The sequence below is a fragment of the Lycorma delicatula genome, chromosome 6 (assembly GCF_047948215.1).
Source record: "Lycorma delicatula isolate Av1 chromosome 6, ASM4794821v1, whole genome shotgun sequence".
Taxonomy (NCBI): domain Eukaryota; kingdom Metazoa; phylum Arthropoda; class Insecta; order Hemiptera; family Fulgoridae; genus Lycorma; species Lycorma delicatula.
Genome location: NC_134460.1, coordinates 11,053,502 through 11,070,144, shown reverse-complemented (window position 1 = coordinate 11,070,144; position 16,643 = coordinate 11,053,502). Strand labels below are relative to the sequence as shown.

Below are 16,643 nucleotides of genomic sequence, written 5' to 3'. Positions count from 1 at the left end.
ATAATTAATGCTATTCAGATGTTTTTCATGTGTTATTGAAATAACTAATATTGTAACAAATAATCAAAGCAAAAAACTGTGATAGTATCCTAATCTGTGGGGAAACAATGTATTATATATTCGTACACCGTGACCGCTTATTCAAGGTGAAATGTTACATTTTATTTCATAATTTTAGGAAAATGCACTCTACTGTTTACATATCTATTAAAGTTTTAACAATTGTCAAAATGTTCGAGTTTTTATGATATCGAGAAGTTCATTTTTTGAACAGACAGAGGGAAATTAGCACGTATATTAAATGATCATTAATTTAACTGCTATAAGAAATATTATATAGCAGATATATTAATTATTTTATTACATTATCGAATATTACTAAGTCTAACAAATTTTTTAAATAAAAATAAAAATAATGGAGTAATTGTAATTGTTTATATACACGACTCGTGTATATATATAAATATATACATTATATAAATTTATAAATATATAAGTTTATATATATATATATATAAACTTTATATATATATATATTTATTTTTATTTTATTTTTTAATTTATCCTGCAATTTATCATACTAATAAATAAAAATGAAAGAAACATTATTAATTATGTTTATTAAAAAAGAAAAAATACATATAAAGTAAAATTATTGTAAATCTAAGTTAATTACGTTTATAAGTTGACAAGGTGCCAGATATTAAGTAGATCACTGGGACTTCACAGTGCGTGTGTAAATGGAAACATGCACATGAGCAAATGAGACATGCATACACATAAAATATATACATCGAACATCAGCAAGAACCGTTATTACTTATTTACAATACTAATAATGAAACCGGGTGCGGGTCAGTGTTAAACGTACTTCGGGTCTAATAATACGTTACCTGTCTGTTCCATCAAATGACAAAATAGTAATTCGGAAGTGAAAAAAAAAAAAAAAAACGAAACCTTGTTAGTAATATAATATATCAAATTTATGTTTATGTGAAATTAAGTAATTTAAATCATAAAAATGTATACCTACAAATTATTTATATCATTATTAACAACAGCTTTCACTGTATCAGGTAAGTTTACGTATTATTTTTTATAATATATTATTTTTTTAATTCAAATAAACTACTCGAATACTTACAAAATAATGTTTATAAAAATTTACTTGAAATAATAAATAAATATTCAATTACAATTAATTGAATATCAAAAGTTTTTTAATGTTACATTTAAATAATATGTTTACACTACATGTAATACGCCAGTACAGTGCGTACATATATTTTCAAGGTTTCTTAGACACGATACTGAAGTATATTCAGTTAATTCCGAGTACCTTTAATACTCTACAGAGAGACAGCACGTTAAATTTTAACGTGCTGTAAATAAATTTATCATAATTTTTTTCTTTTAATCGTTTTTATAATATTTTTTTGAAAGGATAATATTAAAAAAAAAAAACTGATTTAAAAATCCAATAAAAAGTAAAATATAGTACTACTGTTAAATTACTGTTTAAAATTCGACTTTTTAACGACAGAATTACAAAAACTAAAGATTTATAATAATTATTATTAGTTTTTTTTTTTGTCTTCAGTCATTTGACTGGTTTGATACAGCTCTCCAAGATTCCCTATCTGGTGCTAGTCGTTTCATTTCAGTATACCCTCTACATCCTACATCCCCAAAAATTTGTTTTACATACTCCAAACGTGGCCAGCCTACACAATTTTTCCCTTCTACCTGTCCTTCCAATATTAAAGCGACTATTCCAGGATGCCTTAGTATGTGGCCTATAAGTCTGTCTCTTCTTTTAACTATATTTTTAGTGTTTATTATTTATTATTATTATTTATTATATAGTATTTATTATTAGTGTTACTTTCTTATAACGATACGCCAACATTATAAAGATCAAATTACAAAAAAATAACTTTTTTACTTCCTTCTACGAAGTAAAGGAAGTATTGTGATAATGAAAAATTTCGGTTTTCACATTTCAACGGAAATATCCATTTTGACTAGTTTTGGCGTGACGTCTGTACGTACGTGTACCTCGTATAACTCAAAAACGATTAGCCGTAGGATGTTGAAATTTTGGATTTTGAACTCTTGTAACATCTAGTTGTGTACCTCCTCTTTTGACTGCAATCGATTGAACCAAAAGTGTCCAAAAAGCCCAAAATCCACAAAAAAAAATTGGATTTTGGACCTTTTTGTTAACTGCAGTAATAAACTTTCATTGAGAGCTTTTCAACGATATATTATAAACGATACTTAGATACTTAAAATATGGAAAAGCCAGATTTTATTTTAAACATTAATATTTAAAAGAGGGGTTGAAAAAACACAAAAAAATTTCCCGTTACCCACGTAAAGATTATAAAAGTTGTGTGTCAATAAAGAAATTAGTTATTTTTTTTTTAGTAAAATGCATTACAATATGTCATTATAATTTGATTAACTTTGAAGGGGAATCTATTTTCTACACAATTTTGTAAAAATATTTTTTCAAACTGACCGACTATGGGGATACTCTTCTTCACTCTAAACAATGAACAAATGTAAATTGAAATTTGTTTTTAAAAAAAAATATCATTAAGTTGGTGAAATTTCGAATATTAAACCAAAAAGAAAATTAACGGGTATTCAACCACTCGCAATAATTCCCAACCACACAAATACTGAGTTATCACAATGATCTTCGAATCTATGATTCTGGAAAAGTGAAATTTTTCAGGGTGTTAAGAAAATAATATTTAAAAAATATATGTTTATAAAATATTTAGCTGTTAAAGAATAAGCTTTCCGTTAGTCTAGCTACAAAAAAAAAAAAAAAAAAAAAAAAAAATCAAGATAATCTCACTGAAGGTTACAGAGCCGTAGAAATCAAGGACCCCATTACCCATCTATGTTATTCCTTGTAATATTTATTTAAAATAACATTTATTTTATCCTAGAAAAAAAACAAAATTCTTTAATACAGTCGCATTCAGTGCATTGTGTATGCAATGGACATATATAGTAGAATATCTCGCATGAAAATTATTTAAATACAGGTTTATTACATAATCTCTTATTGTAAAATAATTTTTAATATTTTCCCACAAATATTACGCGAAGACAAAAGATTATCTTGGGAACATGCATCTTGTTAAAACTCCACACAACAGATGCGTGCATACTTTATACTGTAAGAATATACAGTTTTAACTAAGTTAACAATACAAAAGTAAATAAATACGATAATTTTATACAATAAAAAATAATTTATATTGTCTCTGATGTATATTTATATCTATTTATTTAAAATAGTAATTGAACTTTCAGAAAAATAGCATATATTTTTCGCTAGAAATCCTACCCTACATAACGGCATTTGTGTATACGTCCCCTTAGCTTAGCACCGGAATGTACCGATCACTAACGGAAAATCCCGATTCGTTAGTACATGTCTCGTGGTGGTCAGTTGTATGTTATCCAAACTCCAAAAACAATAAAATTGTTAAGGTTTCGGCGAGAGTTTGCCGTCAATTGAAAACATCAAAAATGGAAAATCAAAATTCAACAATTTAAATATTATAGTTTTTAAAAAAGACACTGTCCGAATCAAAAAACACAGACATGTATGAAAGGCGAGATAATAATTGTTATATATTTTTCCTACTAAATTTTCTCAAATACAAAAATATACACCGTTAAAAATATTTTCTTCCTGTTTTACTAATATTGTAATTAAATGATAGAACTTTTTTAACATAAAACAAATACAAAATCATCGACAAATAATTGGAGATAAACATTTTTTTTATATACTTGTATATATATATATACTTAATAACACAAATAATATAATAAAAAATTCCTCAAATTTTATCAAATATGTTGATTGAAAATGCAAAAAGTTTTGGCGGCCCCGAAAAATAACCAAAGATTATCAAATATTTATTAAAAAAAACCTATGTTCATTAAGAACATCTATTTCTGCGATTATATGTAACTTTATTTGATCAACATTATTATTTTTTTTTTAATATTTTAAAAAATTTTGAAATGTCCATTTGCGAGTTGGTCAGGGTAAATAAATCTTCGGCGTTTCCGCCGTCGCACAAACTCTCGCCGGGGTCATTCTACCAAACGACTTGGTATTATTATATACCGATATTACGTATATAAAATCGATATATATATATGCGAAGTATATATAGAAGTTTTGGGAAAATTTAGCACATTTTAACCGGATCCGAATTTTCGGACGAAAATCACAAATCTCGAAAACGGTCGGTCGCTTTGAAACATTTTTTCGACCCCTCCTTGTTGATGTCCCATCGGCCCCCAATCGTACCCGTCGGAAGATAATATTTTCAAGTGCCCCCGGGGCGCCGTTCGGAAATTGGGGAGTGGGGTAGCGGGGCGTCCTACTCGTTAGGCCATTCATCACGTATATGAAAAAATTGGAAAAACATCTAATTTTTAATTTGAAGCTATGACACACATAATTTTACCTATCACTATCAAAGCTTGTTGTCAAATCTGAGATAACATCCTGAAATAATTTTTTACTTTTTTAATTTAAGAGTGATGTTTTAAATTTTATTAGATATTTTTTATTTCTTTATGTAACTGTTTTTCTTTATAAAATAAGGAGCTATAACCAAAAAGTAGACACCGGAAGTACCGATCACTAGCGGAGAATCCAGATTCGTTAGTATCAATTTCTAGAGTTAAATTTCTAATTTAACTTTCGTTATATCAATTTTCATCGTTAAAAAAAATAGTTTTACACAAGAGGTAGTCGATTTGGGCATCTAATAACCAAATCCTATTCCGAGACGCCGCCCGCCACGGCAAACCACCCGCAGGGCCTAGCTGCGGAAGCGTGCCGTGGACTCGCCCTGCAACTAGTATATACTATTTTTTTTTTCTACGAAAAAATGGCTTTGTTTTTCTTCTCCTTTAAGTTCCTTCTTCCACAATTTTGTGTTTCGGTGGAAAGTTTTCTTGGAAATAGTAATAATTTTCGCCTGTCAGCCATCTGGCATAAAACATGGATCGATCGGAGAATCGACGAAGATATAAACCCAGACATTTATTAAAAATGCTTGATTAGACCTTAACTTTTAACTGCATGAAGATATTCCTTATCCAACGGCGGTTATTGTGAAAATTGAGATTCCATTTCGGCTGAATAGAGCCTCATCGGTTACATTATTACGATAGGCAATTGCGGATCAGTTGTCCCTTTCTGTAAAATTACCTATGAAAACGGATATCTTAGCAAATGGTCATTTTCATTAACCGTTTGCACTTTTCGTACATGATACGTATAAATTATACGCAGAAAATATAGCTTCGCAGAATTCTTCAGTTATATGATCAACTTATTCGCGTAAGGGAATTCTTCTTTTACTATCCTTTTAAAATATTCCGGAGGTAAAATAGTTCCCCGTTCGGATCTCCGGGTGGGGACTACTAAGGAAGGGGTCACCAGAAAATTAAAAAATAACATTCTACGAGTCGGAGCGTGGAATGTTAGAAGCTTAAAAAAGGTTGGTAGGCTAGAAAATTTAAAAAGGGAAATGGGTAGGACAAATGTAGATATAGTAGGAATTAGTGAGGTACGGTGGAAAGAGGAAGGCGACTTTTGGTCAGGTGATTTTAGAGTAATTAACTCAGCGTCAAATAATGGGCAGGCAGGAGTAGGTTTCGTGATGAACAAGAAGATAGGGAGGAGAGTGGAGTATTTCAAAACGCATAGCGATAGAATCATTGTAATAAGGATAAAATCAAAACCTAAACCGACAACGATTGTTAACGTCTATATGCCTACAAGCGCCCATGATGATGATGAGGTAGAGTGTGTATACGAAGAGATTGATGAAGCAATTAAACACGTAAAAGGAGATGAAAATTTAATAATAGTTGGAGATTGGAATGCAAGCATTGGAAAAGGCAAGGAAGGAAATATAGTGGGTGAATACGGGCTGGGCAAAAGGAATGAAAGAGGGGACCGACTTATAGAATTTTGCACGAAGTATAATTTAGTAATTGCCAACACCCAATTTAAAAATCATAATAGAAGAATATACACTAGGAAAAAGCCAGGCGATACTGGAAGGTATCAGATAGATTATATCATGGTTAAGCAAAGATTTAGAAATCAACTCGTTGACTGCAAAACTTACCCTGGAGCAGACATTGATAGCGACCATAATTTGGTGATAATGAAATGTAGATTGGGGTTTAAAAATCTGAAGAAATGGTGTCAGATGAATCGGTGGAATTTAGAGAAGCTTGAGGAAGAGGAGGTAAAGAAGATTTTTGAGGACATCGCAAGAGGTCTGAGTAAAAAAGATAAGGTAGAAAATGTAGAAGAAGAATGGGAGAATGTTAAAAAGGAAATTCTTAAATCAGCAGAAGCAAACTTAGGCGGAATAAAGAGAACCGGTAGAAAACCTTGGGTTTCAGACGATATATTGCAGCTGATAGATGAACGTAGAAAATATAAGAATGCTAGTGATGAAGAAAGTAAAAGGAACTATCGGAAATTAAGAAATGCTATAAACAGGAAGTGCAAACTGGTGAAAGAAGAGTGGATTAAAGAAAAGTGTTCAGAAGTGGAAAGAGAAATGAACATTGGTAAAATAGACGGAGCATACAGGAAAGTTAAGGAAAATTTGGGGTTCATAAATTAAAATCTAATAATGTGTTAAACAAAGATGGTACACCAATATATAATACGAAAGGTAAAGTCGATAGATGGGTGGAATATATTGAAGAGTTATACGGAGGAAATGAATTAGAAAATGGTGTTATAGAGGAAGAAGAGGAAGTTGAGGAGGATGAAATGGGAGAAACAATACTGAGATCTGAATTTAAGAGAGCATTAAAAGATTTAAATGGCAGAAAGGCTCCTGGAATAGACGGAATACCTGTCGAATTACTGCGCAGTGCAGGTGAGGAAGCGATTGATAGATTATACAAACTGGTGTGTAATATTTATGAAAATGGGGAATTTCCATCAGACTTCAAAAAAAGTGTTATAGTTATGATACCAAAGAAAGCAGGGCAGATAAATGTGAAGAATACAGAACAATTAGTTTAACTAGTCACGCATCAAAAATCTTAACTAGAATTTTATACAGAAGAATTGAGAGGAGAGTGGAAGAAGTGTTAGGAGAAGACCAATTTGGTTTCAGGAAAAATATAGGGACAAGGGAAGCAATTTTAGGCCTCAGATTAATAGTAGAAGGAAGATTAAAGAAAAACAAACCAACATACTTGGCGTTTATAGACCTAGAAAAGGCTTTCGATAACATAGACTGGAATAAAATGTTCAGCATTTTAAAAAAATTAGGGTTCAAATACAGAGATAGAAGAACAATTGCTAACATGTACAGGAACCAAACAGCAACAATAACAATTGAAGAACATAAGAAAGAAGCCCTAATAAGAAAGGGAGTCAGACAAGGATGTTCCCTATCTCCGTTACTTTTTAATCTTTACATGGAACTAGCAGTTAATGATGTTAAAGAACAATTTAGATTCGGAGTAACAGTACAAGGTGAAAAGATAAAGATGCTACGATTTGCTGATGATATAGTAATTCTAGCCGAGAGTAAAAAGGATTTAGAAGAAACAATGAGCGGCATAGATGAAGTCCTACGCAAGAACTATCGCGTGAAAATAAGCAAGAACAAAACAAAAGTAATGAAATGTAGTAGAAATAACAAAGATGGACCGCTGAATGTGAAAATAGGAGGAGAAAAGACTCCATAATCTTTTCATAGAAAGAATTTTGTTATTTGGGAAGTAAAATTACTAAAGATGGACGAAGCAGGAGCGATATAAAATGCCGAATAGCACAAGCTAAACGAGCCTTCAGTAAGAAATATAATTTGTTTACATCAAAAATGAATTTAAATGTCAGGAAAAGATTTTTGAAAGTGTATGTTTGGAGTGTCGCTTTATATGGAAGTGAAACTTGGACGATCGGAGTATCTGAGAAAAAAAGATTAGAAGCTTTTGAAATGCGGTGCTATAGGAGAATGTTAAAAATCAGATGGGTGGATAAAGTGACAAATGAAGAGGTATTGCGGCAAATAGATGAAGAAAGAAGCATTTGGAAAAATATAGTTAAAAGAAGAGACAGACTTATAGGCCACATACTAAGGCATCCTGGAATAGTCGCTTTAATATTGGAAGGACAGGTAGAAGGGAAAAATTGTGTAGGCAGGCTACGTTTGGAGTATGTAAAACAAATTGTTGGGGATGTAGGATGTAGAGGGTATACTGAAATGAAACGACTAGCACTAGATAGGAAATCTTGGAGAGCTGCATCAAACCAGTCAAATGACTGAAGACAAAAAAAATAAAAACTATCCTTTGGATTTTTTCAGTATGATCCTACAATAGTTCTTCCTCACCAAGAGTCCTTGTGCTTGCAATCCTCGGTCATGTGCTTCACAAGAAAATTCTTCGGTTTCTAATATCCTTTCGTGTAGAATTAAAAAAAAAAAAATATTTGGCAAACAGCGATAAGAAAAGGATATGAAAACAAGTAGCACGCTTCGATTCGATTGCGGTCTGGCAGTACGTATATGAGAAGCATGTCTACTATTTCAATACAAGAATGAACTTTCATTTTCAAAAACAATAAAACAAATACGATAACAATGAAAATAAAATCAAAACAAATTATGAGAATAAAAATAACTGATTACTATTGCAAGTACTACCGCAATACGTACTCAATACAACTGTCGAACAACAATAACTTTGCTGCAATACAGTGTTGCTATTGTTGGTAGAGTTAATTTTACTTATATTATTATTTATTAAATAATTAACAATTATTAATCGAATTTATTAATACATTATTAATATCATTAATAATTATTTCAGTTTAGTAATTTTTATTAGTAGTAGTGAAAATGAAATCAAACAGAAAATTATTTCATAAATTTTTTCAACAAACCGGTTGTTTATTGACGCACTTTTGAATATACGGTGTCATTTTGTTTATAACGAAAGATTTAACATTTTAGTAAATATAAGTATTTCGACTGACGATTTAAAGATAGATATAAAGGTTTAAACAACTGACTTAGCAGCCGTTTTGAAATTTGTGAAAACATTTAGATTGCAATTTTTTATTTAAGAGAATGTTGAAACAAACACGTATACCAAATATTATAACGATTTTTTGATCCGATCTTGAGATATACATTTTTCTTTAAAAAAAAAAAAAAACACGTAGAAGAAAACGAACGGAAAATGTTAATTTTTCAAAGAATATTTATTTTGTTATTTTGATACGTAGAATCCGTAAACGAAGAGCCAGGTAAATTTTTTCTTGAACCGTAATGTTAAAAAAAATTTCCATAATTTTGAAAATACATTCCTAAAAAAAACATTGTGGTAAAAGAAAAAAGTTTCTTCCTATAAAAAAACTCCTTTTTAACAGTCAGTCTCTCATATTATGTTATTAAAATTAAATTTGGATTTCCAGAACAAATAAGCTATTTTAAAGAAATTTACCCTACCTTTTCAAGCAAATATTCTCTACAATAAAGAAACCTTATTTTCGTAAATTTCAAAATGGTGGCCATGATTTTACTTTCCCGTTTAGCACTATAGCTGTAGAAAGAAAAAATTGTAAACAGTCCTTTGGAAACATGGAGTTTTCATCGGATCTTGACTTTTGACACATAAGGAACACAAAAAAACCGGATGGAAATTTTCCGGATGTTCGTATGTACATGTATGTTCAATGTCTCACTCCTAATACCTCCAGAACTACTGAACCGATCTTAAAAAACTTAGTCAGATTAATTATGTGTAAGGGTATTGATGCTATTAAAATTTTAACTTAAAGGTCAAGGGGGTGAGGTTGTAGAACAAGGTCACCCTCAGTATCTCGAGATTTTGCTTCATTAAGGTCTTATTTTTTTAGGTAAAATAATTAAAAAATAATAATTTACAAAAAGAAATTTTTTTTTACCTCTAACCAAAAAAATGTTCTAAACTAGTGGCTAAGCGGGTATACTGCGTCAAACCCCTCTATCCACAAGGAGCGCTAGTGTAGCATTGACCTACAGCTGTACAAAAATTTTATTATATTTAAATAAAATGATAAATATTTTAAATTAAGTTGTGCATGTAAGCTGTGCATCAGGAAAAAGCCGCGTGGCGGGAAAGTCCTACAATTGTGTTGTCAGCTTTTTTTATTATCTACAGTAGCTAAAGAAGTTCTAGTAATAGATAGTAATGAGGTTATTAAGCGGTTTAGACAAAGAATTACGTTTTGATTTTTTCACATAGGACATCAAACAATGACATTAAAAATTTGAGTTGCTCTCTCCCATGTTGGATGAGGGTGTGGCGAGCTCTTATCAAAAAAATAGATCGTTTCGAAGTTGCTGAATAATGAAAAAGGTTAATGGTTAGTCTATCTTTAAATTATAAAATAATTTCGGGTCGATTTTTATCCTATCCCTTAAGTACGAAATATTAAAATCACATGTTTTATAAATTTGAACCTTAATCCAACCGTCCAGAGGACCCCCTGGGCAATATAGGTAATTCAACAATTTGAAATGAAAAGAGTAGAGTTATGAAACACCATTCTAAAGGGTTTTGAAAAACAAAACTTTTGACGTAAAAAATTCGAGCTACGACAACATTAACCAGAATGACGGCCATTTAATGTCTTTAACAGTTAATTTTAAAAAAATTCTCTAAAATAACTGTAGTTAAATAACTGTTCAACAATAAACCCCCACTCACAAAAAAATAAAACTTAACAAATGCTTCTACTTTAGAAAGATCTATTTTTCGGTATGTAACTACTACTTCCAATGTATTAATTTTTCATATTCGGATCCACTTTAAAATGATCTGTCACAATTCTATACTTTATATTTAAAAACTTGAGTTGGATTAGGATGTAATGGTCTCACATCGAAAAAATGAATCGTTTCGAGGTGGAGGCATTTGTTAAATTCTTTTCTTTGTTTAACCGTTAAAATGTTATTTAAGCGTCACAAAACTTTATTAACACTCTGTATATATTTCGGAAATACAATATTTCAATATTTGGTACATTTTTAATTTCAGGGGTGAGATAGTAAAACATATTTTATCTCTCATCGTTTAATTTTTTTGCCTACTGACAAACAGAAGCTAATATAGTAATTATTAAACCTTTATATAATCGCGTATACATAAAAGACTGTTCATATGTTTTTAAACCAGATTAAACAGAATCATTTGGTTGTTAAAGAACAGTTAAAATAAGTTAAATGTTACTTGTTTCCGCCGGTGTAAAGGCGGAGTTACACTCCTGGACAACCTCGTTCGGAAGAGGGTGGCGATGTAACAGGAGGCGGAGACATCGCTTGTTCGCAAGTGGCAAGGAGATATCGGATCAGTCGGCAAAGAGAAGATGGACCTGTTAACTAATTTTGGTCTATCATAAATGGCTGCACCGCACGCACGGGGAACTTAGGAACCGAGTTGACACAGTTCCTCATCGATCCACTATTGTCTCAAAGCATTCCCGTGCGCGCGGGCATTGAGATCCTCCGCCGAATACCATTATTGCAGGAAAAAGGAAATCGCAGAAACCACGTTGTTTGAATACGAACGGTTCCTGTAGTAAATAGAATTAGGCTTTAACGGAAAGATGGTTGAAAAAGTACAGGAGTGATTTACCCCTGATTTTCTCTCGGGGCTATGTTCGTATTCAATGGAAATCCGGCCCCGAAGAAAAGTAACAATCAAAACCGAAACTTTTGTCGTAAAGAAATCTTATTAATTCACTAAACTTTGTGACTGTGTAATTAAGTCATCGGACATTCATGATTTAAATTATTCTGTAAAGGCATTTTTCATTAATATATTAAACAGAATCCTCGTATAAATTAAATTAGTACGAGGGTTATTAAGTTTTCTCATTAAATTTAACTATCATGCAAATTGAAATTCGTTTTGACCTTGCATTACTTTTTTTTATTGGCGTAAGTACGCGCATAATTTGATTTAATACGGCACATTTAATTTACATGCGATACCGGAAAAAAATTATTATATTAGATAATGTGTAATATCCTTGTGTAAAACGTTTATATACACGGTTAAAAGTCAATTGAAAAACAATATTATTCTATTGTTAAGCATTCAGAGTAACATATACGGATGTAAACATATACACCTATATTCGCAAAGATTAATAAACAAGGAAGAAGACAATATGAACGAATCGCTTCAATTAATTTATCGCTGTAGTTTATGTGAAACAGGTAATTATTATAGGTAATAATTTTATTTTATATCAGGGTGTTAGTTTTCGTATTGTTTGCTACACATTTATCACTGTATTTGAATTTATTGAATTATAAACTAATATAAATACAGCGGTTGTGGTTCAAATAATATCTAAATAGATAATAGTAGTAAGAGAACTTTATTAGCATAATAATTACCATATTTAACAACGCGGCAACAGTATAAAATAAAATGTCCATTTTATTTAACAATAAACTCAATTCAATAATAATATTAAAATACTATTAACTCAATACTAACACCAAAAAAATCAAATCGATTAATAAATTAATACAGTAAAACAAAGAACATCCAGTAAAAATAATGCCTCCTCCATCATAAAATTGTTATTTTAGTACAACACAAGCCCATTCAAAGCGTTGTCGAAAACTTTGCATTCATTTCCCCCGTCTTTGAACCAATTGCTCAAATCCAGTCAAAAAGATTTTTGTAGCTATCGTTTTTCAACCAAAAATACTTCCGCGTCGTCAGAATCCCTCACGAAGGGTGGTTTTAAAATGTTAAGATATGAGAAGGAAAAATCAGGACTATAGAGGGTTAGTTTAGAGCTGTGGGGCTCGCGTATAGCCACTGTGGAACTGCAGCAACCCGTATTTCCACTTGATATTAACGGTAACATTTAATATACCGACTCCTTTCTTCTTTAATTATTTCTTCATACTTGTACAATATATATAATGCTTACGTTTAATCTCAGTAGCCGTGGAAAAAAGAAAAAAAATCTTTGTATGAAACTTCACAGTTCTAGCGGCCTAGTGTTTGGCTGTTGTGCGCATGCGCACATACGAAGATGGACGCGAGGCTGCGCAGGAGTGAGCACTGTCACTCCCGCAGTGCCGATCTTGGTGTGCTGGTAGAAGGTAGTTTTTCTTTTTACTCCGCGTGTGTATGGAATGTTCCTTTATCCCTTCCCTTTTCTAGTTTAGTCGGTGGAAGGAATATGAAAGTGGTTTAGGTGTTTTTTTTCTATAGTGATCAGAAGATTGCGGAAAGCAAGGGCTCTTTGATCGCCAAATCTGTTCAAAAACACGCTGTAAGTGCGAAAGAGAAGGAGGTAATTAGTAAAAACTAATTATGTATTTGTTTGTGAGTATTATAGAAATTTAAATTAAGCACCAGTGGACTATTGTGGTTTTAAGCGGACATTTTATTAAGTTATTATTTAATAATACTAACAAATATTATCTGTGTAGACATTTTATTTATTCGGTTAAACCGAATACATACGTAATGTACAATATTCTTGAATGTGATGAACTGCAGAATTAGATTATCATCCTGCTTTCAGCTATTCTATTTCACTCATTTTTTTGGGGTTATTTTATTTTACAGAAAACTTTAACCTTGGCCTTGAAAAGGCCGAGAAAAAAATTTTCTGGGGCAGCACACACACTAATTTCAGCTACGAGCCGCCACTGGTTTAGAGTTACCTAATCAACCCTATTTTTTTCAATAAGCCGTGAAATCCCTGTCGAGGTGCTAAGAAGCAGTAACGAACAATATCAAAAAGAATACGACACATCTTTTTTTAAAAATTCTTTTTAAGCTTCTTCAGTGTCTGACCATAGTAGACGTTGTTTATTGTTGTATGCCGTTCAAGGAAACAAGTTAAAATGACACCACGTGTGTGCCAGAATATAGTCATAATCATTTTACTCGATTTGTTTTCACCGTTTTCTGAAAGCAGTAAGGTATCATTCCATTGATGCACATTTTCTTTTTGGATCTTGCAGGAATACTCAGCTTTCATCTCCTGACATAAAATTATAGAAAATCATTTCAATCTTCCTCTCATTACGGCAGGTTGGACGTTCCCGGATTCAATAGATTCCGTTTAAGTGCGTCCAGCCAAACGATGACCGAATCTATAGAGTTTATTCGTCTATTTTCTATAGAGTTTCTGTAATTGCGAGACTCCCACTCCATTGCTTGTTTGGCACTGAATTTTATCCCTTTTTGAAACCTCTTCATTCATATTCGAACATTATTGATAACGATCGTATTCATCAGCCTTCTATAGGAATTTGGAGTCTAATATTCCTCTTTATGAATTCAATTACTGCTTTTTGATCTCTCGTCGGTTATGTTGTTTTCCTGCTAATGTAAGAAAGAAACTTCCGCATATCGGTTAACATATTAGTAGAACTTCTTTAACATCAGTTAAATATAAGAAAACGAGAGGTATTACTTTCAGGATGCTTGTTGTATCTTATATTAGCTAAAACAATCAGTAATCTAATTACTGATCAGGTTTGATAATTTTAAACATAATATTTTATACTACAAAATTCGCGCGTATTCTTCAAACATAGAATGTCATAGATAAAAAACAGATTAAAAAAAAAGAAAATTTTCAAAACCAGATGAATGAATTAATATTGAAAAAATATACGATAAACAAAACCAAAGCTAACGTACTGATTTTATTAATTGTGTAAAACAATCACTGAGAGCGAGGTGGCAAGGTGACTGGACGGCTACCGCTGATAATAAACTCAGACAGATTAAAGATTCTGTGTTACCATGGGACACCTCATACAGAAAAACTCGGCGTGAGGAAGTAGTCCTTTGTCGATTGCGGATAGGACAGACGAGGATCACACACGATTACCTGATGATAAGAGGACAAGCACCCCTATGCGCACGATGCAACTGCCCCATGACTGTGCACCATATACTCGTGGATTGCATATGTTATGCGGCGTTGCGTCGTAAATTTAATCTACCCAGAAATATCCGTGGTGTCTTGTGCAATGATAATGAAATTTTAACCCGGTTGTTTTTATTTCTTCGAAGTGCTGGGTTAATGCAAAAAATTTAATATCGTTGCGTATATTTTTTAATGCTAGAAGAGTTTTTAAATAAGTTTTTTTTTTTCAGAGTTTTTGATTTTTTTATCCGATTAGGGGCCTTTTACACTCCTTATCGGAATTTGTTAAATTTTATATAGTTTTTTTTTTTATATTTTAAAGACTCTCTGTGATGTTAGTTGTAAGATTTTAGTAACGTTAGTTTTATGCTTTATTTCTCCTTTTTAATTTTTATTTTTAACCTAGTTTTAATTATATAATTAGTGTTAGTTTTAAGTTTTACTTAATTTTGTTATTTTAGTTTTTAACCTAGTTTTAAGTTTTATATTAGACCCTTTATGGTTTTTTGTTATCCAAGAATGGGCCCTTTACACCCATCTTGGACTTTGTAAAATTCTATTTACTCTTGATTTTATATTAGTTTTTATCTGTGATATTAGTCGTAAGTTTTATTCATCTTTTAGAATAGTTTTAAATCCTTTTATTTTTTATATAAAAAAAAGATTCCGGGCGATGATAACGCGCAAGCGTTTTTCGCCCTAAAAAAAAAAAAAAAAAAAAAAAAAAAAAAAAAAAACGTACTGACCCGTCGATTTTTTTAAGTTTCTCATAAGGAAAAGAAAATCCGACCTATCGATAGATACTTCGATTATCTTCCAAACCAGAAAATTTTCGTTTTAAAGCTAATTAATATCAGAATTCCAAAAGGTAAAGGTTCTTTATCTATATTTAGCTTACTTTTCATTAAATGTTCCGAATTAGACGTCTTTTTTGATTTCATAAAGAAAGTATCTTTATCTTTTGTTAGCGAACTCTCAAAAAATCTCTCAGTTATTTTTATTAGAAGAACTTTTAAGTATCGACAATTTTACTGGATGATTAAAAGAAATATTTTATTCACTTTTCTTATTTCCTGTTTAATATTAGGCTTTTATAACATAATGGTATTTAGTCTTATGAAAATCCAAATATTTTCAACCAAAAATTTATGAAAAGTTGTCGGAAAATTTGCATTACCGAGTTCTAAAAGTAAAACGTAGATTAAAATCTCTTACTTATAACAATATTCTCTATGAATATTACTATATAAAATGAAATATATTATCACATTCCACAATAACTTCGGTATTAATATTTTTTCATTGCTTCCCTGCATTCCTCTTGGTGATATTGTTTTTTAATTATAGTTTTTCTGTATTTTACACTTCCTGTAAATATTTTTTCTCAAGAAAACTTTTTTTTAGGGCTTCCCATTTTTTTAATCCTAAAAATCTGTAGGTTTTAAAAATTAAACATGCAGCAATATCTTTATCCCCATTAACTTTAGTCGACCCTATTTTTGTTGACGAACAAAACGGTAATGTTGATCAAAATAATTTTTTAACGAAATATTTAAAATTTAAGGCTATTAAATTTGAATTTAATTTAAATAAATTTTAATGTAAAATTTAACAAATTACTTGATATTTAATTTATTTTAAA

General features: G+C 31.0%; 1 protein-coding gene and 1 long non-coding RNA gene across 2 annotated transcripts in view; one reads left to right on the top strand and one right to left on the bottom strand.

Annotated features, from left to right (window-relative positions):
• Positions 1–16,643, bottom strand: part of LOC142326545 (uncharacterized) — a 295,602-nt gene that overhangs the window by 175,596 nt on the left and 103,363 nt on the right. The window lies entirely within an intron of this gene.
• LOC142326541 (phospholipase A1 VesT1.02-like) overlaps positions 892–16,643 on the top strand; it is a 166,775-nt gene continuing 151,023 nt past the window's right edge. Inside the window, exon 1 of the mRNA XM_075369120.1 lies at positions 892–1,076. Within this exon, the coding sequence (XP_075225235.1) occupies positions 1,022–1,076 (55 nt within the window). The 5' untranslated portion in view covers positions 892–1,021. The remainder of the gene's footprint in view (positions 1,077–16,643) is intronic.